The sequence below is a fragment of the Cyprinodon variegatus genome, unplaced genomic scaffold, assembly GCF_000732505.1.
Source record: "Cyprinodon variegatus isolate N-32 unplaced genomic scaffold, C_variegatus-1.0 Scaffold175, whole genome shotgun sequence".
NCBI lineage: Eukaryota > Metazoa > Chordata > Actinopteri > Cyprinodontiformes > Cyprinodontidae > Cyprinodon > Cyprinodon variegatus.
Genome location: NW_015150628.1, coordinates 251,558 through 276,993, shown reverse-complemented (window position 1 = coordinate 276,993; position 25,436 = coordinate 251,558). Strand labels below are relative to the sequence as shown.

The 25,436-nt window shown below is 37.5% G+C and overlaps 1 protein-coding gene across 3 annotated transcripts in view; it reads right to left on the bottom strand.

Moving 5' to 3' along the window:
- The window catches only part of card11 (caspase recruitment domain family member 11), a 39,981-nt gene that overhangs the window by 8,354 nt on the left and 6,191 nt on the right, over window positions 1–25,436 (bottom strand). Inside the window, exons 2-18 of one of the 3 annotated variants that reach the window (XM_015378567.1) lie at window positions 13,747–13,950; window positions 13,302–13,439; window positions 11,406–11,582; window positions 10,795–10,943; window positions 10,266–10,445; window positions 9,829–9,975; window positions 8,597–8,722; window positions 8,299–8,493; window positions 6,919–7,056; window positions 6,581–6,644; window positions 6,287–6,483; window positions 5,649–5,758; window positions 5,517–5,557; window positions 5,274–5,385; window positions 4,978–5,179; window positions 3,152–3,278; window positions 76–319 (exon numbers count right to left, since the gene is read on the bottom strand). In XM_015378567.1, coding sequence (XP_015234053.1) covers window positions 76–319; window positions 3,152–3,278; window positions 4,978–5,179; window positions 5,274–5,385; window positions 5,517–5,557; window positions 5,649–5,758; window positions 6,287–6,483; window positions 6,581–6,644; window positions 6,919–7,056; window positions 8,299–8,493; window positions 8,597–8,722; window positions 9,829–9,975; window positions 10,266–10,445; window positions 10,795–10,943; window positions 11,406–11,582; window positions 13,302–13,439; window positions 13,747–13,950 — 2,551 coding nt within the window. The remainder of the gene's footprint in view (window positions 1–75; window positions 320–3,151; window positions 3,279–4,977; window positions 5,180–5,273; window positions 5,386–5,516; window positions 5,558–5,648; window positions 5,759–6,286; window positions 6,484–6,580; window positions 6,645–6,918; window positions 7,057–8,298; window positions 8,494–8,596; window positions 8,723–9,828; window positions 9,976–10,265; window positions 10,446–10,794; window positions 10,944–11,405; window positions 11,583–13,301; window positions 13,440–13,746; window positions 13,951–25,436) is intronic. The other 2 variants (XM_015378568.1, XM_015378569.1) reach the window with 2 other exon arrangements.

Here is a 25,436-nt window from a genome sequence, read left to right as displayed (position 1 = left end):
GAGATTGTGCGATAAACTCCTTTTGAACAAAACTCCTCCCAAATTTATCTGCACATTTCAGTTTAAAAATCCTACCGTGAGTTGCTGGGTATGGTGCCACGCTCGGCCAGGTCCGAGCCGGTGTAGGGGTCCACCCGCGAGCACAGCCACTCGCAGCGGCCCTGGTGCCTGGTGTCCAGAACATGAACCACTTCATCACAGCGGACGCTCAAGGAGCAGCTGTCCGCCTGTCCACAGATGTTGAGGTTGACTCGGATATAGAAGGAGTCTCCTGACGCTAACTTGCCTTCGGAGAGATTACTCTGGAGCCGCCGATATGCTGGAGAATGAGAGAACAATTTAATCATTGAAAGATTGTTAAGTTTTGAGGCTCTTCAAAAGCAACCCCTCTATTGACACAGTTTAGTGTTCTATAAACCTAACCAAAATTCAACTAGAAGCAGCTAAAAGGACAATGGTACATGCTAAATAGTTAACAGGTTAAATGACACCACATGTAAAATGCTGGGTTTGTTTTATCTCCTTTTAGTCTGAAGATAAACCTGAAAGAAGCAGAGACTGAAAATAACCAATCAGTGAGAAAGAGGCGACTCTCAGGAGGCAGTAGATGCGTGGAAATGGAAAAAATTATGGCACCATGTCCGCCATGATATATCAGGTATGTAATTTATGTTTTCCTATTTCATCTTCCTCCTTCCTCTGTTTATATCCACTAGCTCAGTGTTTCCCAACCTTTTTTGATTTGTGTACCTCTTTGGGTATTTTGTCTTACCATGAGTACCCTTCTCAGTCAAAAGTATTGATAATTGTCCAAAAGTGGAAAGTATAATAACCGATTATAAAATAAAATAAAAATTTTACTAAATGAGCATTTAATTCTAAGGCGTTTTATGCTTCCATCTCAAATAAAAAACAAAGCAAAAGTTTGTTGCCTGGAAGTTAGTAAGGAATTTAAATAAATCCAACATACATTTATATTATTAATCTGTATTTATAAATCTGGAGCTCCTCTAAATAACTTATAATCACATTTAAACTTGATAAATTGAGAACAAAATACTGAACAAAAATTATAGTCTATAGTAGACTGTTTTAATTAGTCTTCCTTACCGGCAAACTAGGCACTACCCCTTAACTATCGAGGTTCACTCCTGGACTATACATGGGGGGTATCAATAATAAAGGGTTTCCCTCTTCCCTCCAACAAAAAAGGAAAGCAGTCGTTACTATGGCAACACAGTGCCGCTTCATGTGCGTGGCTGTACCTATGTGACGCAGGTTGTCCTGACATCCAATATATCCCCCTTTCTTTTAAATAAATTATATATTGTCAAATACAACTATTTCAAAGAGGACCTCTCCTTTTGGAATCAATTACGTCTTTTTTATTTTTTTCTAACTTGTGATTTTCTGACAGTGTGATGAAGATGCAGCAAACCACAGGAACATATGTTTGAATGCCAGTGTTTCCTCCACCATCAGTTCTCCATTACACCCTCTGCTATATTACATTATACCCTCTCTAATGCAGACTCGCTGTTCAGGGGTTGAAAGTTCCACTCGCCCTACCCACTGCATGGTTTGGGTCAGCCCTTCATATGGTAGACCCTTTGCAGAAACGTGCAAATGAAGGGTTAGGGTTTAGGTTTAGTGTTTAAATGGCCGGTTTGGGATTGGGCCTTTAAAATTCTCACACGCCTTTTATAACTGACTGTGGTTCTAGTCACCAGTACAAAACATTGCATAGTTGAGAGTGAAAAAACCCAAAAAAACAAGCAAAATGGCTATAGACTGACTGAAACAGCAAAATTATAAAGAAAAAGACCTAGGAGCAAACAAAACAGCACCCAAGTTCAAACAGCTCAACTTGCAGTAACATCAAAACAAAATAGAACGACTTCCTTCTTTAAATTGAAAGACTCTGGGCCTCTCCCTGTCGGAGGCTACTCCCTCACTCGCAGATAATCGGCAACATGAAGCCCCATATGAAACCGATTACATATGAATGTGAATGGTTTATAAATACGTCCACAGTGAATAAGGATCTGTTTCACACTCAAGCAGAGCGTGCAACACCAAACTGTAGTCAGCACGAAGGACGGGACGTAACTTCCTCAAATGAGTTGCACACAATCACTAAGTAAAGAAAGTCCTTATCAACAAATATTATTTTACATAATCTATAAAAAAATATTTTAGTTACAGGTGCAATTGTTTTGATAAGTTATCACACTGTTTGTACCAAATAAAGTCATTACTGAAAAAAAAAAGTGGACCGAATTACATATTTTCTCCAATCTATTAAGGTAGCCTTGATCTCATAATTTATCTTTACAGGTTACAAAGGTTAAACTCAATGCATGCATCAGTTCCCCTGTTGTTGCAGCTGTATTAATGCTCAAAAGGTTTGTGCAGGAGTGTTCCAAGACTTAAAAAACTACCTACGGTAGGTCCACTGAAATATTTGTGTTAAAGAACAAAATATAAAAAAGTGTGCTTTATTAAATAATGGACATATTTTATAGTGAAACTGAAAAAAAGAAGAAAATTTTTTCTGTATTAATCTAATGCATGGAAAGATTATGGTTAAAAACAATCCTACAAGTCTGATCATCTTCTACATAATAATTCAGATTAAAATACGCTGCTGAGTAAATCATTTCTAAATAGTACAATACAAATAAGATGAACATGGGGGATTTTTTTTTATATCTTTCATTATCTTCGCTTGTTTAAAGAAGTATATTGTTGATTTGGTAGAAAATAACAGCATAGGTTATGCGCTGTTGCATTATTTTGTCTTCAACAGTTTAAGGACCCAAAGGTTCATCCTGCTTCTCTCTGCCTCTCAGATCATCCACCCATCCACTGCTGTCACCAAACTATAGGCACTGCTGCTTAAAAACAAGGCATTCACTCTTCAATCCTCCTGCAAATTCATACTAGCATTCATTATTGTATTAATATGGTGTGGAGTGTGTTAAATAGTTACGTTATTGACATATTTTCTATAATATAAAATATCCCAACAAGAATATGTCTGAAAATTCTGAATTTTCCACAGATGTTTTGATTTGTCTTCTTTGTTTGTACCGTGTTGGTCAGATATCAGTAATCAAGTTTAAACAGGTCTTTTGAAAAATGTACTTACAGTCCAAACTGGCCCGATAGTGCAGCTTGATTGGTCCAGAGCAGTGCTGCAACGTCCAGTGGGCTTCCTCCTGAGTACTGGTATCCAATGAAATGCTTTGGTTTTCCCCTCTTATGCACCCTTCAAGCTAGTGGGTCAATCAGAGAACAAACATGGTTTAGAAATCCTTTTTTTATGCTCCACTAATTAAGTACCAGAAAAGCTGTAAAAGGGCTGAAACTCTCTGTTGCTTTAGATCAAGATTAAAACCATATTCTTAGTGTGCTCATTTGACTGTATCTAAACATTATTATTTAGTGTTTTTCACATTTTTTTTAAATGTTGCCTAATGTTGCCACTTTGCCACTGGAATGAATGTGCAGCACTGATATGAGCTATATCAGGGGTCTGCAGCGTAAGAGCTGTTCTTATTCAGTCAAGCTGAACAAACCTTAATTAGAGATGCAAATTTTGAGTTTTTGAGGATAAAAAAAAACATTTTTTCTTTTTTAATAAAATCTACACAAGGAAATTATATTTAATTCTTAAAGAAACACTTTTTAAAAAATGTTATTAGCTTTAACAAAAAGAAAGACTTATTGCAAATTAAAGGACGGATACTTTTTCTTCTACAGGCAGTTTATATTTTTTAGTAAATGGTGAATTAAAGGTTAGTTTTTTGAACCTAATGTGCAGAGAAATAGATCTAAAAAAATAGGGCCGCAGTGATTGTTTGCTCAGCCAATCGTTCCGCTTTGATTTCCTTAATTTTAGTACATCGCTGATCAGCAGATTCTTAAAAGTAAAACCAATCTGATCCAATGCCACTCTCAATTTTCTGCTATATCTTGAGCAGTTGGAACAAGTATCGATTTTATCTGTTTCATTGCTTTTTCCCAACAAATTAAGATTGAAAAATTTAATGTATATTGTGATCTTACTTACTAAAAATATTGCTGAACAAAAATCTGTATCAGTCACAATTGAATTTTACATTTCATGCTTGTTAAAGATCAGTGATTGGACAGAAAACTGCAATCAGTGCACCTCCACTAAAAATAAAGCATTAGTGGTACCTTTGAGGTAATTCTCATGACCAAATTCAGAGCAGCTATTAAAATAAGAAAAAAATGCTTGAACGTTTTAGCATTTGTTATATTAACTATTTCTGAAATTATTAAGCCTTTATAGGGCAAGTTACCACTTTTGATCGCTAGCATACCCCTTACAAATGAATTCACCCCCATCCACTAAGTCTAGAAGCACAAGATCTATATCCAGCCATTCAGCAAAGATACTGCTTATTGGCTAAACATGTTATTTTCGTATTTGACCAATTAGATGAGCCCATTAATGATATATTACCTACTGTAGATTAAGTTGAAAACTCTAAGCGAAGAAGTTCAATTGAAAAGTTGAAAAGTAAAGTTGATAATTTAAAAAGGTAAAACATTTTATTTTTCTAAAAATGTTAGGGCAAGTGGGCGTTTCTTATTATTACATTGACATTCATTTTTGCCATCAAAATATTCATATGTTTTAAATGTTACAAAAGTAATAAGGTCTTGTTCTGTCCTCCAATAGTAGCCTTGGCTTGAAATTTAGATTTTCGAAGTATTTCACTTAGTTTAGGGTTAAGAGCCGCTGCAGACCTCTTTACATATAATATTCTATAGGATATTAACACATGTCAAATAACATTTTCCTTATAGAATTCAATAATTTATCCAATCCTAGCACAAAGTCAACTCTCCTAATTTCTATGTGTATTTAGCAGTTTTAAAAAGTAGTTAGCCTGTTTATCTTTCAGGAAAAACCTACTGATGTGCAGAAAGTGAACTGCTTACAAGCAAGAGGTGGTGGCCCTCCCGCAGTCCTGCTCTCTCTGCGTTAGACCCAGACTGAACCGATGAGATGAAAATCCCGCTCTCATTGCCGCCCACCAGCGTGACGTCCCTCAGGAGGTTGTCACCTTGCAGCGAGAGCTGCTGCACTGGCTTAATGGTGGCGCTGATTCTAGAGAAGGAGGACAAAGACGGGCGGAACGGCCTGCGCACCAGTTCCCACAAATGAGGATACTAGTTGAAGATTACTTGATTTATGGAGGTTTGTAAAATTAGGAACATGGGAAGTTGTAGGATACCTTTCCAAAGAGAATTTCCTAAAGATATTGTTGACCTGCTCCAGATCATATGTGTCCATCCCCTCTGATTGATGGGAGGAGGAGGAAGAGATCACGGAGTTGGGGCCATCTTCTGAGGCAGAACATTAAATGCAAACACAGAGAGACAGATTGGTCAAGATGTTGATTTAAAAAAAGAGTTAGAGATCAAACATCAACTGTATTATTCATGTTTTTTCTCAGGGTTAAATAAAAGCTCATTACCACACTCCATGTCCATGTTGTCACTATCATAGTCTAAGTGGCTACAAAGAAAACAGAAGGTAAGGACTTTTGTGCAAACTTTAATGTTAGATTAAACTCCCATGGAATGGAAACCAGAAACGTTTGTTTTACCTGCGGTGCTGGAAGTCATTTTCATTTTCCCGTTCTCTGCGATAAAGGGAAGCCTTTTCAGGGGGCTCAGGGACAATTGACAGGATGCTGTCGGTACGAAAACGCTGAAGCTTCAAACAAAAGAAAAAACAAAATCTATTTATCTAATTTTTTATCATTTCATTTTCTTTTCAGCAGACTTGATTTGAATTAAATCCTTAAATAAAAAGAAACTTAATTTAGATGAATAGCAAAGTAATAAAACATAATGAAATAAATTAACAATGTAAAATAAAAAAAAAATCTAAGTTATAGTGAAAAATAATTAAATGAATAATTAAAACAGTTTCAAAAACACTTTCAATAAATTAACATAAAATGAAACTTAATGAAATAGTTTTAATTTAAATAATCAAAAATCAAATCAGTAAATTTGTATTCTTTATTATCCTAATTTTAATAGTTGCATTAAACTAAATAATCAAAATCTAACTAAATTTAGTTAAAATCATTAAAAATTAATTATAAATTCCATATTTCGAATAATTTATCGGTTTAAACTACAACAATGGTTGATAAATAGGTAATAATTATTAGAAATAAACATCAAATTGAATTTCAATTAATCAAATGAGCCCATTACTCAGGCAACTACGCACCAAATTTTGCCGCTGCTGCTCAAAATTGCTACAGTTGTTCGGTACGGGTGAGGGACAGGGCGACAGCGGGGAGGCAGACGGCAAGGGGTAAGTGGGGGACACTGGGAAGATGGGTGAGGGAGGGACGGAGTTGTTGTTGCCGTTGATGTTTGGCATCTGAATATCAAGCAAATCTCCATTGCTGATGGTGGCTGGAGCTGAAAGGTGTGGAAAAATGGAGATGAAGTTGCACAAAAAGCCTGGTGTTGTTATTTGCTGATGGATTGTAAGATTGAATAACAATATCCAGCATACCTGGGCGTTGGCTGGCATCTGAGTTAATCTGGATGTCTTTGAGCACTGGAGATTTACCTCGTGTCTAAATGACAATATGTTGGATCAATATTTCTTACTGACTCCTTTATAAGCAGGGATAAAAATGCATATGAAAATCAAGAGCTAATCAAAAAACCAGAAAGACCTTCATAAATTTTAGATTTTAAAGTACTTGAAGACCTAATCGTTAATATTTTCCAGACACTTTTATCATCCTTTTTTTTTTTTTTTTTTAAACCAGCTTATTGAACAAAGCAAGCTATGCAAAATGACATAAGTAGATTATGGTGCACCCCCGACGAAAATGGAATAACTACATTTATACGCTCTTTAAGGTTGGGCCTGCGTACGAGTCGTGGCTTCTCAGACTGGGACTGGGACTCGTCGCTAGACCAATCTTGTTTATCCTCGGGCGCATGTGAGATGCAGGGTAACGGCATGTCTCTGGGTAAACTCTGCAAGAAACAAAATAGGAGGAATACAAACAAAGTTCCTTTTACTTTACATCAAGTTTATATACAAGCTGATTTTATAAGTGCAGCAGAGCCAAATGCAAAAAGAAGTTAGATAAGAAGCTTTTGACAACAAACTTTTCCTTTATGTTTAACACCTTCTTTGTATTTATTTTCCAACATTGGATAGGTAACACCGTCTGCTGGGAATACTGTTATTTTGGATTTGCAGAATATTAATAGATAAATAAAGAGCTAAAATTTTCATGTATACAATAAAAGGCTTTAGAAACATTGAAACCTTTAGAAAAGTCCAACCTTTAATTTGAGCATTATACAGTTTTGAGAAATATTTGATCTAATCTATGGTATACTCTCAGAATCCTTTAACAGAAATGGCTATGAATTCATTCTTTACTTTTTGTCACCACACTTAGAGGTGCAGCACAGCAGCTTACTGGTGTCATTAGTTCCCCATGATATGCTGGTCTACATGCTAACCTGTTACTTGGAAGTGACAAAACATCAAACAAAAGGAGTTTGATTAATATTACTTGATCTTAAAATGCAAATGTGTTGGAGGACACTACTATGAATAAGAATTCAGTACGATGGAGGGTTTTCCATACTGTGGACTCAATTCTCTTCCAAAGGCTCCTTGGGTATTTTTGCACTAGTTCATTTAAACAGTTGGAAACACCTGGAGATTCTGAATACAATATCTATTTAAAAGATTTTTTTAACCAATAAATAAATGTACCATAAAAAAAGATTGGATTGCTCTGAATTTCCCAGAGTGAGATTATCCAGCTGTAATTAAGAACAAACGAACCTGAACAGAGTTCTTATTGAGGAGTGGCGGCCTAGTGGTTAGAGCATTGTGCTTGGAATCGAGATGGTTCTGAGTTCAAGCCTAACTCCCACAGACTGCCACTCTGGGTTCCTGAGCAAAAGACCCTTAACCGCACAATGGCAGCCCACTGCTCCTCAAGGGGATGGGTTAAATACAGAGAGTAAATTTCGTTTTTCTGTACTTGTAATGACAATAAAAGCTGGGGAAAAAGAAGTCTCTTTACTAATAAAGTTTTGGAATTTATACACTGACTATATCTGATTCAATAATTGTTGTCATATAATCTAGAGAAATATGCTAACATTAAGGATATTTTCACATTTACAGCAAAACACACATGGTATATATAGCATGTCAGCAGAGGGAAATATGATAGCTTCATAGGGTCTGACCTGGTCCAGAGGAATATCCTTGGACATCCGCCGCAGGCGACTCTCCAGCGTCACCAACTTAGCCTCTTTACGAACGATCTCAATATGGAGCTCGTCGCTCTTCTCCTCCAGCTCCCGGATTTGCTTACGATATTTGTCTTTGTCGATGAGGCTCTGAGAGAAGTGGTGCTGTGCCTCATCTCTAGCGCGAAAAGCCTGCCGCGGCCAACGGAACAAAACAAGGGGGGGAAAAAAGCGATTATTGTGCTGAGTTACAAACGCTTCAACGTATGGACAGTGGTGTGAGGTGGGTTTTCACCTGGTCCCTCTCCTTCTCCACCTCATCCAGCTGTGCAGAGATGGTGTCTATGCGGTTGCGGTACATCTCACAGTCCTTCTGCAGGGTAGAGCACTTCAACTCAAGGTCCTCTTTCTCCTCCAAGTACTACACAGAAAACAGACAGCAGTGCTGGTGTTAATATTTTGTTTTCCCCAAAGACATTTAAAACTAATTGCAGATTTTTGCTGCACACTGGCAGTCAGCTGACTGAAAAAAAGGGTGCAACGCCTTTCTCTGACTTAAAAGAGCCATTCTGTCCATAAATATGTTGACTGAACTATTTTCAGTCCTAACAACATAATCTGGGTTTTAAAACATTTGTTAATGGCATTTGTTAAGCAGAAATCTATAGCAATCTATAATTGCAACACGTGACAAACTATTCTGCTATAGGCTTAGACTGCTGGGGGACAAAAGGACAACTTTTCATCATTCTGCTTCATTCTATCTCTGTTCTCCCATTCAACAGTAATTGTTAGTTCAACCTCTTCCTTAATGCTCTCTCTGCTGGTCTGTTCCTGTTTGGCTGTGAATCCATCCTAAATGTACTGTCTTTCATCCCTTTGACATAAAAACTGTCTCAAAGCTCATCTGCTTAAGTGTCCTTTCTTAGAGAGAGCCACCTATGGAGATAGTTTATCGTGGCCTTTTCTAACTTAGAAAGTCATTATAGATCAGTGCTTGAATGTTCATCTTTTATGTCTACTTTTTCTCTCCTTGAACCCCTTGCTGGCATCACTTAAAAGGGAGTTTTTCCTCTCTACTGTTGCTGCATGGGCACTCAGTTTGAGGGATCGCTGCAAAGGGATTGCTGAGTCCTGCAAAATTGCTGCCTGGATGCAGTCAGATGAGATTTCTTAGATTAAAAAAAACTTTGAACAAATCTGAGCGGATGATCTCTCGAATTGTCTCTGAAAACCTGTTGTGAATTGTCGCTATATAAACTGAACTAAACTGAGCTGGATACAGTTACCTTCTTCTCTCTGCAACATTAACTACATGTTCAGATTGTTTTGCGTTGCCGAAAGGTTCGTAATGAGTTTAAAAAGAGCTGTACAGTAAAAGTAAAAGGCAGATTGAGAAACAGAAAGAAAGGCAGGAAAGCAAAGAAGCATACAAGAGAAAAGCCACATTTAAATTAGTAACCACTGAACCACATGACCATCTTACAATGCTCACAGTGGGAGTGGTGTATTGTGCGAAGCTGTAACCTTATCTCTTAGTTCCTCAGCCTGTCGGACTTCTTCGTGCAGATTGTAGAGGCGGTTCACCAGGTCCTGTCTGTCATCCAGAGCTTCCTGTCTGTCATGCTCCAGAATGTCAAGGATGACCTTTTCTGATGCAGGTAATTGGCCAGACTTAATAAAATACAGAAAGTAGAGTTATTTCAAGGTCAAAGCTTTCTTCTTGACATAAGAATTAAAAGCTGAACTGTTTCCCTGTATACTCTGTAGGACGTCAGTATTTTGTCTCACACTCAGCTCCAATCAGTTTCAACTGATCAACAAACTGCAGGTGGCAGCTGGAGTCAAATGCTTAAAAGCTCATATTAGGTCCATTTACAGGCTTATCCAGGGATCCATCAGCTTAGCTTTACAACTGTTAATAGCATGGGCCCCTTATGCTTGAGCAAATATATCTTCCCTACCTGTATGATGGCCTGAAGTTCCTGCACTTTGATCTTGAGCATTTCATTCTCCCTCTCCAGCTCAAAGATCTGCTCTCTTTTGGGTCGGTTCTCAATGTCATTCTTCAGCTTGAGACTCTGCCTCCTCTCCATCCTGCATTCCTCCTCTACTTTGTTTAGTTTGTGCTTCAGCTGGTCAATCTTCAAAACAAACAGAATCCAACATTTGCTCAACACCCACTCCTAAACCTCAGATTTAAAAAAAAAAGAAAAAAATCCAGTGCCTTGTCACACTACAACTGCAACCTTAATGTATCTTTAGGGGATTTTTTTTCCCAAACAAAAATCTGCAGATTTAGTTTTTCCACCGCTACAAACAGAATCTCTGCTGATTTAATTCAAGATTCCTTTTTTGTTTCAAAAAAAGGCCAGATTTATGGAGTGCATTATTGACAGTTAACGGCGGTTCATTGACTAAATGTGCAAAAACTAAAAGGGTTGTGGAAAATTTTGCAAGGCACTGCATTTTTATTTGTTAATGTTGGACAACCTCAAGCTGCAGATCTCGGCTCCTCATCACGGCCATGTTCTTCTCCTCGCTGAGCGAGGCGTACCTCATGGCCAGTTTGTAGTTTTCATCCTTTACCCTCAGCAGCTCATCACTGTAGCTGTTCCTCTCCTCTCTTAACTTGTTGTACCCTAAAACAAATCAACCATAAAATCAATTTATGAAATAAAAATATTCTTTAGCCAAATGGACATCTGAAAACAAATGGTCTTGATAGATATAGATAGTAAATGTGTTTGTAGACCTGTTGGATGATATCCTATTTAAGAGTTTGCTTAGCTTAAGTTACGTGGACAACTTTCTGGCAGTATTTTTAGAACCTGTTTAAAGAAGCCTTAGTGTGCCAGCTGCAGATGTTAACTACACAGGATATGATAACAAAGACCACAGTGTCCTAGTTTCAAAAGCAGCCTTTTGTATGCTATGTGATCAAAAAAAATCCTTGTTAAGCTGAATTGTGGCGCACCGAAAGAGGTAAACCGAGTACCAGTGGTGGGGTTAAAGTTTTCAGCAAAAAAGCTTAACTGTTGATCTATGTAAGGGGTACAAATTGTGAAACTTGTCGCCATTGGTTAAATAAGATCAATCTTTACTCTGCTGAAAGGCTTGAAGCTCCTGATTAGCCAAGCGTAGCTTCTTATACTCGTCCTCCAGCGTGCGGGTCCTTCTGCTGAGCTCTGTGTTCTGCAGGGTCTTGACCTTGGTATTCTTCTGCAGTTTCATCAATTCGTTCATGAGGAACTGGGTCAAACCTTCCTGACCTTCTTCAACTAAGGTGGGAGAAAAAAAAGAAGAAGAAATTAATTTAGAAACTATTTTACATCATCAGATTGTACACAAAACTGACTTTGCTTCAGCAGAACTTACTGCTCTATAGTTGCAGGTTTTGCTGCGTTATTTTCAAAACCAACAAAAAAAAAATCATGGATGCAGATAATGCAGATACAAACTTTAAGGTAAATGTATATGCTTGACCAAAGGTCTACAACCTTTAAAACACAAAGAGCTATTTTGCCCCGAGTACACTAAATAAAGGGTGTTTACAGCCGCTAATATTGCATGATCTTTTAATAAAGCACAACTTATTATTTTTGTTAATTATCTTCTGTATGAAATCTGTTTGGTTTTAAAAAACCAACATACTTTTTTGCACTTTTAGGTTTTAAAACAAGTGAAAATCAAAAATGTTTCATAAAAAGGAAGCATTTATTTTCTTCTATAAGATGTTACTTGATGGAAGAACAAAAAAGGACAATTTTTAAAATCTTTGAATTAAAGCAAAACCACTAAGAGGTTTGACGCTCTTCTATTCAGCCCCTCTGATGCAATATTTTATTAATCTATTAGAATCATTTCAAATCACACCACTATAAAATACACACCAGTCGGGTTTATTTCACCAATGATTAACATCTTTTTAATAATCCAATGTGATTGTATCATCTGCTAACAAACAGTCAATTATTTTACATCAAAAATGCTTAAAAAATAAAACTTTGGTTTACTCATTAGATTCAAGCTCTAAGAACTGTGAAATTTATTTGCAGGAAAGTCTTGTGTATGATAATAGATCTAGCACTTCAACTGTGGGGGGAAAAAAGAGGAAGAGAGGCACAGTCTATTCAGGAATGTTTTGTTACCTTGAATCTCCCTGTAATATGAACAATCCCACCCGTGTTACAAAGGACTAGTCTCTCTTGCCCACTGGTAGCATCCAGTATGCCCCAGTAACCCCACCAACCAAAGGCTGAGATAAACTACTTCATTGTCCTTTAAGTTAAGTTTATAAAAGTTAATAGGAAGAAATATTACTACATGGGGATAAATGAGAAATCTTTCAACTGAGAATCACACTATCAAATTAACCATCACTATTATTAATGTTTTAATTATTTTTATTAATACTTGAACTTTGACTAGACCATAGAAAGACAATCTTAATCATTCAATCAAAGCTCAATGTGTGCATTTTAGGTTATTCTCTTGCTGGAAGTTCCACATCTTACCTCTATCTACTGAAAATCTTCCCACCTTTAGCTCCATTCCAGCCCATATTTCAGAGCATCCCACAGCATGATGCTACCCTCACCATGTACAGCTGTTTCAACAGTGTGCTTACGGTGCTATGCATTGCTAGTTTTCTGCAAGACAACATATCATTTGACCAGAGCATTTCTTTACATTTCAGTCCCCACCATGACCTGTAGAAAACATGAATCAGGATGTATCTGACCAGGATTATAATCGATTTCTTTCAACCATTCCTATAAGCTCAACTAGGGACATCACAGGAATGCTGAAACTAAAATCACAGCCTTTTCTGAATCTTTTCGTAAAAAGGAAAAAAAATCACACCGTTATTATTTTCCTTCCCCTTCACAATCAATCCATCCTGCATGTTGGTGAATCAGTAAAAATCCCACTTAAAAAGCATTAAAGTTGACAGTTGTCATGCATAGAAACATGAAAAGGGTGCATCTGTATCTTACCGACGATGGTGGAGAAGCGTCTTGTGGGATCATTTCCTGTGACCGACTTGTAAAGCTCGGGGTAATAAAACTCCAGACTCTCCAAAAAGGCCCCATAGCCTCGCTCTCCTTTAGTGCGAAGGATGTCGAGAAGACGACCTGAAAAGGTTCAAAGAAAAGTGTTTCTCTTTAAAGTTCAGCCAATGCAAACCCAGTGTTCCTCTGTTATTATTGTATGAAGAAGATCTTATTGTGTTCAGAATCAAGAAAAGAAAATCAACCAACTCCTAGAACGAGAATCCTTACTCAAAATCTACTGTGAAGTCGGGTTTAATAAAAGCTTTTCTAACATTCAGGTAAAAAAACGCCCCCAGAACAACAACACAACAACTCCAGTTAAAATCTTTAAGCAAATCGTAGAAAGGGGGAGTTGTATTAACAGATCAGCTCGAATATTTTTACTCACTTGTTCGGTTTGCTTTTGCCTGAAGCAGCAGGGAGTTGAGAATCTCGTCCTCGTCTTGCTCGTCCAGGACCTTGCATTGTCGAAGGTAAGGGGTCAACTTCGCCGGAGTGATGTTGCGACACAGCTCGTAGCGCCTGCTCTCCACCTTCTCCCATAATGCATCGACATCTTCCAATGTCCCATTTCCGTTCTCCATCTCCCAGTCTGAAAAACCAAAAAACAAAACAAAAACAAAAGTAGGAACTATTTACTTTTCTTGGTTTTTGTCATTTTGAGCCTCCAACACAAACTAGACCTTAAAATAATCCTAAGAGTACATGTTTGATTCATTCCAAAGAGTTTACAAGAATTCAATCTGAAAAACTCACATGAAGAGAAAAGACGTTAGAAGAAATTTATTGATACAATTACTTGGTCTCTGGCGCACAGACCTTAGCAGGAAACATAGCATTTAATTTTGATAGATATGCATGAAAAGGAGTAAAGAACAGGGCTGTTTCCCCCCAGGCCTGAAACTGGTGGTGGAGTGGAGATAGATGAAGTTGGTCAGTCTGTAGACTGCTGGTTAGCGAGACGGTATGCTGAGCTTTATGGGGAGATCCAGTGGACTGCGTGAGCTGATACTAGAGCTTCACTCAGGGACCTGGAAGATGGAAGTCCAGTTTGGATAACACAGGTTGAAAGAACCTGTACATGATGAGCAAGCATGAAGTGACAGTGGAGAGGATAAACTCCCAGTTGGGAAGAAACCTCTGGCAGAACCAGGCTCAACATGGCGTTCTTCTGCCGGACCGGTTGAAATGAGATGCGGAACGCAGTAAGAGTCCGCAAGGAATGAAACTCTGATGAAGCTTTAGCTACGATGGTGGAGGAGGGGCCTGGAGGTGGGTTGAAACAGGGTTCTCTGAATGAAGTAACGCAGCACAATCACCACCTGCGCACTATGTATCAGACGAGTTGCGGATCGGAGGCCTTTTAAGATGAACTTTGGATGCAGACCATGGAGGTGTGGTTCAAAGCTGATTGGCTGTGTCGCAGGTGGATGTAGGAGAGCAATGAGTTTCTCCATTTGAACTTCAGCCTAGGCTTCATTATATTGTAAAAACAGCACATTAATTTAGCTTTCAATTCCAACTATATTCATATGTATATTCTAATATTTTCATGCACTTTTGCTGTTAAAAAGCTTCAAAATGAAATGAGATGAGAAATAAATAAGCTATTGGTATTTAATCATGAAATGTTGTCAGTACTTGTTTAATTTCCTTTTACCCAATTTCCCCTCCTATGAGATTTCAAAATGCGAATTGCATACATTTTATAATAAATTACTATTATTTAAAATTAGCCACATAAGACCCAATTTGGGATCTAGCTGACCACTGGATGACAGCAAATTGTTTTCAGTATCTTCCTAGGAATGTGTTAGATAGCTTTAAATGGGCAGCGGTGGTGTACATATAGCTAAATGGACAAAAATAATCTACAAGGGATGGAATCAGAAACTGGAATGAAAGACATATTTTAGACAGCTTACATTGAGGTCACCACCCCCCATCAAGTGGATTCAACAGACAAAAGGTTTTAGCGCAGCTGCCTTATAACCCCGGGTTATATGCAAAAAATTATTACCCTAAATGAAAGTTTTCTAAAAACATATCAGAAAGTTTAAATCTGAAAATATTCATCAACGTACAAAATAATTAAACGTTCTTACAGAAAGGGAAAGTTACATTTGTTGACATGTTCATAGATAAAGCCTATTAGTTTATCTGCTCCTATCTGGCTGTAGCAGCAGGTTTTCTGATTATAGTTTAGATTTTGATAACAGCGGTAACCTGATATAGATTTATCTATGGCATCTGCAGGAATGTAATGGGGTTCTATCCTGTTATGTCCAACATGCTGAGTCAAGCAACCAATGTGTTGGGTTTCATGACTTATTTGCAAAAATAGCTATGAGGAGACCCTTGCAATTCCCCGAAATAAATCATCCGTACACTTTTCTTTTTTCAGCTGAATACTCCTAGCTGAAACCTAAACAGATCTTCATCTTACTAAATAATAGGCATGTCTGTGCATGGATTAGGTGAGGAAATAACAGGCAACCTGAGAACACTTCACACATGAAATGAGAGGATGCAAATTCAAAGCTGAACAGTACGGTACGCTCTTAAGCAACCCAATCAAATTAAAGTGTTAGATACCTCTAAGTATCTTTGGGTCTTACCAATGACTGTTTCCAGTGCTAATTCACCACTAATGTGTCATCGCACGCATTCCATTTACAGTTTTTTAATTTGTAAAATAATTTGTTGGTATTTATAGGGGTAATATTGCACAAAAACTAAAGCATAATTTTATTCATTATTATATTTTTGGTGAATGGTATAACAGATGGCTTAATATCTGCAGATTTAGGCATGGACACACCCCTTACTACTGCTTTTTCTTCCTGACATTTGTCATCTGACAAAATTGAATTTTCTTTACAGCTTTAAGTAGGTTTGAAGCATGCACATCCACAAAGTGTAGTGTTTTTGGTTTTTACCGTTTTGTAACATCCATGAATCCAACTGAGTAGAAGGCTGTTAGCGAATGCCTTGTTCAAACGGAAAGACTGATGGAAACTGCCTTCATTGTTGCCTTCTGACACTTTTAACTCTGTCCCAATTGTCCTAATGTCTGTAAATATAATCTTATAAGATACTCCCGCTAAGGTGGATGTGCTGAAAGTGGTCTATTTTATTTGGACATTCCAACCACAAATCAGGGATATTCAACAAGTTGGTTTGTACACCACACACTGAAGAACTGAACCTACTACATCTACAACGTCTTTTTTAAATAATAGAGGTGTCTCCAAGGTTGAACAACTTTTAAAATCTTGCCTTGTGAGCCAGACATATGATTATAATGTCCATATGACACAGTAGTGAGCCTGCAGCAAACTCATACCTTGATGCTGTGCTACATACAGTAATTGCAAAACGATGGAGACCGAGCATGGAGTGAAGAGAAGACATTATTCACCAAACGGTCATCAAGAAGCCATAATTTGTTGGTTAACTTGTCCAGCTGACAGGAACTGCTACCCTGCTAACAGCTGCTTGAGCCGACCTACCTAAAGGTAGAAGGGGCAGATTTTTAGCCGATACATTATGTTGATATTCTCTTTATATTTTCAGTAAATCCAATATTATATTAAATAACTTATTCCTATCTACTGTACACTCAAATGCCCAGAATTACAAAATACAGAATACAACATTACAAAGGCCACCCCTATTCAGGAGTTTTACTGCATGATCTAGGAAGACACCAATTCTGCTCATTAGAAACAGAGACAAGGAAGTTGCGCCATATGTCTGATAAAGTCCTATTTTTAATCTTTTCTTTAAAGGCCAGCCTAAATCTATACATTATGCAGCATTGCTTGTGGCTTTGGATATATTCTTATTTCTTTACAGACCTTTAACGGAAATGTGACACAAGTTTAAAATGTTTTACATATAATATTCAGCTCTGATTATCTGTCTACCCTTTGCTTGTTTGAAAACATAAACGATAAAGGACGATATCCTTTCCTCTCGATGGCTGAAATGCAAAATCTTTCACTCATCTTTGGCAAATGCTTTAGGACTCAAATCTCACATTCAAAACAAAATTTAAAACATTCAGTCCAGGCTTGAAGCAAAAGAAATTGTTAATTAACAAACAGAGAGTTGGACAAGTGTGCTTTAAGAAGATGTTTTATTCAGATGTCTTTCTCCTTGTGAAATGTAAAGCCAAATCTTATCAAATGAATAAAAATATAAATTGTGAAGTGCTTTAAAATACCAAAGGCAGCCAAAGTACTGCACATGTGAAAACAAAATAGGAAAAGAAAATTATTAAACAAATAAGCAGTAACAATAACAACAACAAAAAAAACTACAAAGCAAACAAAAACCATTTCCTACTAATCATGCACCCCTGAGCTGAAAGTACGGTAGTGTTAAAATGTATGTTATTAAAAGATATTTTAATTCTTTGAGAGTTCTGGCAAACCTCCAAAACATAGGAAGGCCATTCCTGAGTTTAGGGGCTACAGCTGGAAAGTAAAGTCCTAAGAACAACAAGAATATTTTATTTTTAGATCTCAAAGCTCATTTATAAAGGATAACTTTATAAATGTCATGATCTCAACACTGCGCTGATCACTCATTGCACACACCTGCTTAGCTCCGCCCAGTTCTCATTACCTGCTCATGTTATCCACCTGCATTAGTTATAATGTTACCAGCCTTCAGAGCAGTCATCAGTGCCAGATTATTTCAAGCCTTTCGTGAGATTTATTCCAGCGTTCTTGTGTTCTGGCTACCAGATCCTGACCTGTTCTGCCTCTCGACCTCTGAACCTGCCTGTTTCCATCTGATCTTTTTGCCTGACTGGTCTTCTGACTTCTGCCTGATCCAACGACCTGCCTGATCTCTGCCTGCTTGTGTACTGTTTCCCAAACATTGAGCCTGACTGCCCTCGTCCAGTCTGTCAGCCACACTATGTACCATATCTGGAACTGTGACCCGACTCCGTCCTGGATTCTCCACCTCACCGGATCTCTGACCTCCTTTGCTATGACGACCGAGCAAGTCACCAACATGGGCTTTACCTTCGCCCTCCAGATCATCCTGCCTACATTAGTCTGCTCGGTTCTGAACTCCTTCCAGTCCTTCGACCACCAATACATCAGCAACTGGGCAGCGAGTGCCGCACTGCGTTGGCAGCCAGCTGGCTGGGACCATCCCTTACTTTGATATTCGGACTGAACTATAAGACCAGAGGTTCTGCCTTAGATGCTGATGCTGCTTACTCCAATTTTGTTATCAATTAAAGTTCTGAAAAATCTGTTTGTCAGCCTTGAGTACTGGGTCCTTCTGTTCTGAGCCTGACAATAAGAGCTCATAATGATGAGGTACTAGGTCCATTAGACACAGAAAAAGCAAGAGCACATGTTTAAAAGTGGTTCAAAAGAAACAGAGAAGCATTATAGAGAATGTTATACTGTAGTAATATGTTCACACTATGAAGATACCAAATAACAAGACATCTTGTTCCCTTTAATAAGTCAGCAGGTTAATTTTACACCAGCTGAAGGAGGTAGAGGAGAAATTTGTCAATACTACAATGAAGAGAGTTTGAGTTGGCCAGTTTGAGAAAGATAAAAGCATGAAAGACGATTTCAAGGAAATCATGAAGAGGTCACAGCCTCACTACGCATATTAGAAAATCAAAACTAGACAGGAGCAGTGCCATGGGCTTTCCATAAAATGTTCCAATGGAAACAAGTAGAGATAACATAAAACAGAGCCTAAGATGAAGCCATGGGGTACTCTAGACAAAAACTGTTTCAGAATAATATAGCTCTAAATAGATCTAGGAAGAAAAGGCAGCATTATAACAGAAGACCATGGACTAAAGTTTGAGTGAACATCAGGATTAAAGTTGCTCTTTTAAAGAAGTTGTACAAAATGTTGGAACTGGAGAGAAAAGCTGTGGTAACAGAACCATTTTCCCAGGGACTTACAGATCTAAAGACCGTCTTCTACAGCCTGGGGGATCGCTGTCACCTGGATAGCACAATGGGTCCAGGTGTTTAAACACTTCATCAATCTGAGAGATATTAAGAGGCTCAAAATTTTCTGACTGAAGATGAGATAAAGATGCAATAGCATCATTAGGTATAAAGTCCTTATAGCGACAATTCTAATAATTCCAGTCCCAAGGATTCAAGAAAGAGTCTAGGGATTTTTTTTTAAAAGACCAAGGAAGTTTTTACATATGTGTGATAAGGTGCCTTATTTGAAGGCCAGCCTAAATCTATACTTTATGGTTGTGGACTTCAGCATATTCTGTTCTTTCTTTATAAGCCTACTATAGAAATCTTACATGGATTTGAAAGTTTCACAGATAGCATCCAGCTCTATTCATCGGTGAATATTTTAATTGCTTGAAATCATCAAATTCTAGCAATGTTCAACATTTCAACCAGGACAATGAAGTGATTACATCTGGTCCATTTGGTACTTTGAGGTGTACTTTTGTAATTATAATGGATTATATAGGATTAAACACTGCTACCAAGGGCTGAAACTAGAAATCCTGAACTCATCTTTGACAAATGCTTAAAGCCTGAAATCACACATGAAACAAAATTTAGAAATGAAAATCAAAACTTAAAACAGTCAATCCAAGCTTAAAGCTAAATAAATTGTTAATTAACAGTCAGAGTTCAACAATTATGTGTTAATGAGATATTACACTCTAAAGTCTGTCTCCCTGTGAAATTTAAAGATGAATCTATCATTCTTGTTAATGGGTATAGAGCCATTATTGGCATTTTTATCCCCTTGCAATCCCAAAAGGTTTAATGTTTTTCACTGTGGGAAAATAAAATTTGACCCAAAATGGAGCCTTGGGCTATTCCAGACAAAAGCTGTTTTGAAGTCATGACATCAATTCTGTTAAATAAATCTGAATGTATTCTTCATAACAATGAAATGAAACATTATATTTTTTAGAAATTGGTCCCAGTGAAAAACAAGTAGAGATTAAAAAAATAATAATAATGTCCCAAGATGGAGCCTTGGGGTACTCCAGAAAAGGGCAGTTCTAAAGCTGTGACATTAAACCAAACTGGGACACCTCAATAAAACTCTAGATGGAACTAGAAAGAGACAAAGAGAAGGATTCAAAAATGAGGGATCACAGGGATTCAAGTGAGAGTGCCTTGTATTTAAAAAAAGTCCACCAAGACTTTAAAAATGGAATAAACAAACCAAAGCAAGGCTGTTTTCGAGAGCATTTTTTTTTAAAATACCGGTAATGTATTTTTTACTGCTGCTTATTCAGTTTGGTGCTCTAACACAACATTTTGGTGAAACCAAACTTGAATGTAAACCATAAAGTCTTCTAAATGCCCCTTGTTTTATGAAATATACAGGTTAGAAAGCAACAGATGAGCAGATACATCCAGCTAAACATTCCCTGACTTGGTGAGAGACAGCAGTGCATAATGTATAGATAGACAGAAATAGCTGCACTGGCATTGGAAATTGTTTCTCTTCCTGGTCCTCTCTTCTTCTCATCCTCAGGAAGTAGGAGCACATGTGGTAGATGAAAACCAACAAGGTAAAAAACATAATTGCCCTGATTTGAACATAGCAATTTAACATTAGTTTTTCACTATAAAAAAAATGTTTCAGCTACTGTCTTGGCTGCTTTTAGAATAAAAATGAGTTCAGCACATCAAGACTGAAACAGGATAGAGTAAAAACTTAAACACGACCCAAACTGAGCAAACTGAAAGAAATATAGAATACAGAGAAACCAGAAGAGGAAATATAAATAAATCGGTCCATTGAGATGCAGAGTATAAGGGCAAAAAACAACCACAGCTGAGACCTGACATGTGGTGCTAAACGTCTGCAGAACAAAAACAAGTTTTTTAACAGCTTTAAACCAACACAGGCTACTGACTAATTTGCAAAGTGTAAGCCATGAAGTAAGCAACAACTTCACAAAGAATCCCACTTTGAGGCTTTAAAATATCAACTCAAAATTTCCATTGTAACGGTTTCTCTCTGTAGAAGTAAACTTCATTTTTCAGATAGTTTTACAAAACCTCTTGTCAGTCAAGATGACCTGAGGTGAGACATCATCACACTGCTCGAAGAAGCAGACTCTGCTGAGCGAGATCTGTTTATTCTTCGCTTTCACAGCAGAAATGTCTATTAATACTGTCACAATGAAAACAGACATGGAGAAAGAAAGCACACCTTTTTTCAAGACCAGGGTGTTCCTTATCAGTTTATTATAAATCATTTACATGACTTTCCCAGGTTCTTAAATAATTTAAATCTAACCTCAAATGTAAAAAAAAAAAAAAGGAACAACATATGCCACACTTATTTACTAAACAAAGTGTGGTGGCAGTGTGGGGGGAAATTACAGTCTCTCACGTCATGAAGGAATTTTTGCCCACTCTTTACTACCAACCCACCATGAGGAAATATGATGCATGTTAGACATTTTGTTGTTGATTTGCCGTCCTCCAGCATCTCCCAAACTTTTCCTCTCAAACTGTACAGAGGAGTTCATAGTGGAATAAATCAGTTTAAGGTCCCTCTGTCATGCTGCAGCTAAATAAAACTCAAATCCTCCACTTGTGCTTAGAAACTGCCATTAATTATTTCTACAGTCTTTATTTGCACCATAGTGCTGTGCATTACAGCCAATATTTCTGCTTTGCTCTTAAAAACATGATTGCATCTGATTTAATCCAAAGGACATTGGATTAAATCAGATGCAATCATGTTTTTAATTGTCACATTCTTTTTAGAGAAACGACGCTTTGCAAAAAGGCTGTACTTGTTCTGTTTCTTCAAAATGGAGGTTAAGCTTGAGCATGGTTGTGGCTGTTAGCTTTTTTTTGTATTTGGTTTCTTTGGATGATTTGTTTCGGGTTTATGCTTCTTTTTTTGTTGTAATATTTCTTAGCATTGAACGACCTGCTGTTGGGTGGAATTTTGTGGCATGCCTACTCCTGAACAAGTAATGTTTACACTTTTAAAGCCATACTATGGCTTTTAGCCAATAGGAGAGCTGGAGCTGTAATTTCCATGTCGAGCACCCCTGAAGGTCACTGACAACACTGCTCTGTCACTAAATTAAAGAGTCTCCCTCTGTATTTTGGAATCTGATAGCAGACAACTTTATCCCAGCAGATTGATGATTGAGGAGAAGACCAGGCTACATTCAGCCCTCTAGATTAAATCCTACATCAGAAAACCAAAAATAACAACTGATCAGGTGAGATCAGATTATAGTTTGCGAGGAACTGCCATAAAGCGGCACTCTGTTTCTGTTTCTTTGTTAAGAATGAATCTGACCATAACATATCCAAGTTTTTGAATGATGCACCATCTTTAAACACCATGTGCTGTGCTATGGTCCAGAAAATAACTCGCTATGTTCAAAATTATGTTAATATTTTTTTAAAAAGTGATGCAGTGTTGCTTGGCCCTTAGATTGTTTGGAAATTATTTACAATATTTCCTAATTTAATCTGCATTAAATTTTTTTTTTTTATTCATTATCACTGGCAGCCCTGGTTGACGTTGCAAATGGATAGTCTGGAAATGCCTTGACTTATGAGCTCATAACCAACTAATAAAAAGCAGTGATGTCTGCTAGTTTCCTGCTTACAGTGAAAGCTGATTGGCTGCACTGTTTCCACATGTCTCTTTTCCGTTTATGTCAGATGAATAATTGTACTCGTGGAATCTGTTTTTCTACCGTTAATGTTGAATTTATATTTATCATAAACTAATTCCTAAAACTTAACGCTATAGAAGGAATCAGGAGGCTCGAGCACATCTTCACAGTGATTATATCAACCTTTACAACCTTTGACTTTAAAGTATTTGTTTGATATAATTCCTCCCACTTTATAGTCTCCCTTATCTTCTCCTTACTCCCACCTGCATTATAGTCTCCCCCATTCCCGCCCATCATTTCGCTATCTTTTATACATAAACACACAAATCCACACCAACACACCATGCATGCATTTCAAAGCATTTGCATGGCATCGGGTTTGTAGGTGTTAGTCCACAATCCTGCTTTGTGACCTACAGCCAACAGTTAGGCAAATCAAGCCTGGCTCATGTCACTGCCTCAGGTAAACACACACAATCACACACTCCCTGCACGGCACATGAATGAACCCTGGCTTGTGTTTTTGTGTTGCTTGTATCGCACTATATAACCCCTGGAGTAAACTGGGGTCACACAGAGTCAGAGCTGCACCTGATTTGTCGTGGGACCAGGCCCCTTCGACCCTCGGCGGAGCCACGGTTTGTAGTTTGCAGTGCGTCGCCTCAATCGCAAACGAAAACCGCAAACACTCAGACCAACTCCCAGCAAAATGCAATTACTGCACATGCACAAGTACGCATGAGCACGTCGCAGCACAGACCCCCTTAAGTAACCACACGTTTCCTCTTCTCTGTTCTCTTATTTTGGACTTCGTTACCGAGAAAGCTGATCCTTGCTTCCTCCTTTTACAGCCAGATGTGTGTGTCTCGGCTCTCTTCCTCTATTCTTATTTATCTGGTTCATTTAAACATTGCTGTTTGTAGTGCTGTGGTCCTTGAGGGAAAAACACCCAATCTAAGCCTTCCATTTCTACCCCTCTCTTCATCAAAGAAACTCACACACTCTTGCAGCAATACAGGCAAGCAACATGCAGGATGCTCAAAGCCAACTCATTGTTTCCACTCTCTCTGCTCAGAACCCAGCTTTCTTTAACGTCACTTTTGCTTCCAATCTCCTGAGAGACCTTGTATAGATATAGCAAGCATTATATATATTTAGATATATGTATATAAATATAGTTTTTTGTTGTTTTTTTTCTCAACTTTGGGGAAGTTGGTTAATTTTCTCACTTTACCGAATGTAAATTTTCTCCCTATGCAAATCAACATGTGCACCAGTGTTAGCAAAAAAAAAGAGAAGTTATTTTACATATTTTGAGTTTTTTTATCATGTGCAGAGTCACTACCTGGCAGCATACAATGGCGTCTACATAGAGGGCTTTTAACCTCTGTTCACATAAAAATGAAAGCAAGACTCGGAGTGATCGATGCATATCTTGATCACTGCAAATCTTCTACTATACACGTGCTTTTAATTGAAAATACAACTCACATTATTTAATTCATTCCTTTTTTTTTCTACAGGAGCCCAAAGAAGCAGTCAAGTGTCCTGATTTCACTTTGTGTGATCAAATTGGTGCAATGAACTATCGTATAGAGCATGCAGAGCATCTGATTCTAACCCCACATCTCCACTACTGACAATCACAGAGATAAATCAACAACAGAAATGAGATAAAGCCATGATGTGTCCGTTCTGAGACACGATAATGTCATGAGTCTGGCATGTGCACCAAACCTCATCAAATCTGAGCCAGTGTGTCTTTCATGTTTGAGAAAAAAACTCACATAAGATTCTTTGAAAGTTAAAATGCAGTGTTTGTTACGTAAAGAAGACTGGAAAATGTAAAAACCCTGAACACATCATAGAATACCGGTATACTGTTGATAAGGATCAGTGTGAATTTTAAAGAATGGATGGAATACTAATCATCTTGTCTTATCTATTACCCGTTTCCCTCTGTTAAGACATACAATCGCAGTCTAAAAATAAAACCATGTGACTCTGGTGTAGAAAACAGATTGTTAAAGTAAGACTGTTTCAAGTTTCCATGCTATTAAAAATTAGTCAAGCATCAGACTGCAGTCTAGGTACAAAGGCAATCTATGGTTAAATCTATGGAGTAACCGAGAACGTATCATTTTCACCTCTACATCATCATTTCTTTTATTTTAGTTTTTCTGTGGAAAATTCTGATCAATCAGACACATATAATGAACAGAAAATGCATATAAATTGCACAGAAATGCAAAATGTATGAAAATGATACAGACAACCATTTAATTAAAATGACTTGAACTGATATTGCTTTTTTTTTATTCGTCAAAATCTTAAACAAAGCGCAATTAGGTTATTTCCAACCGTATTTTACTATCAAACAGAATTTAACATGCTGTCAATATTTTTACAGTACCTCTAAAAATTGGTTGTTT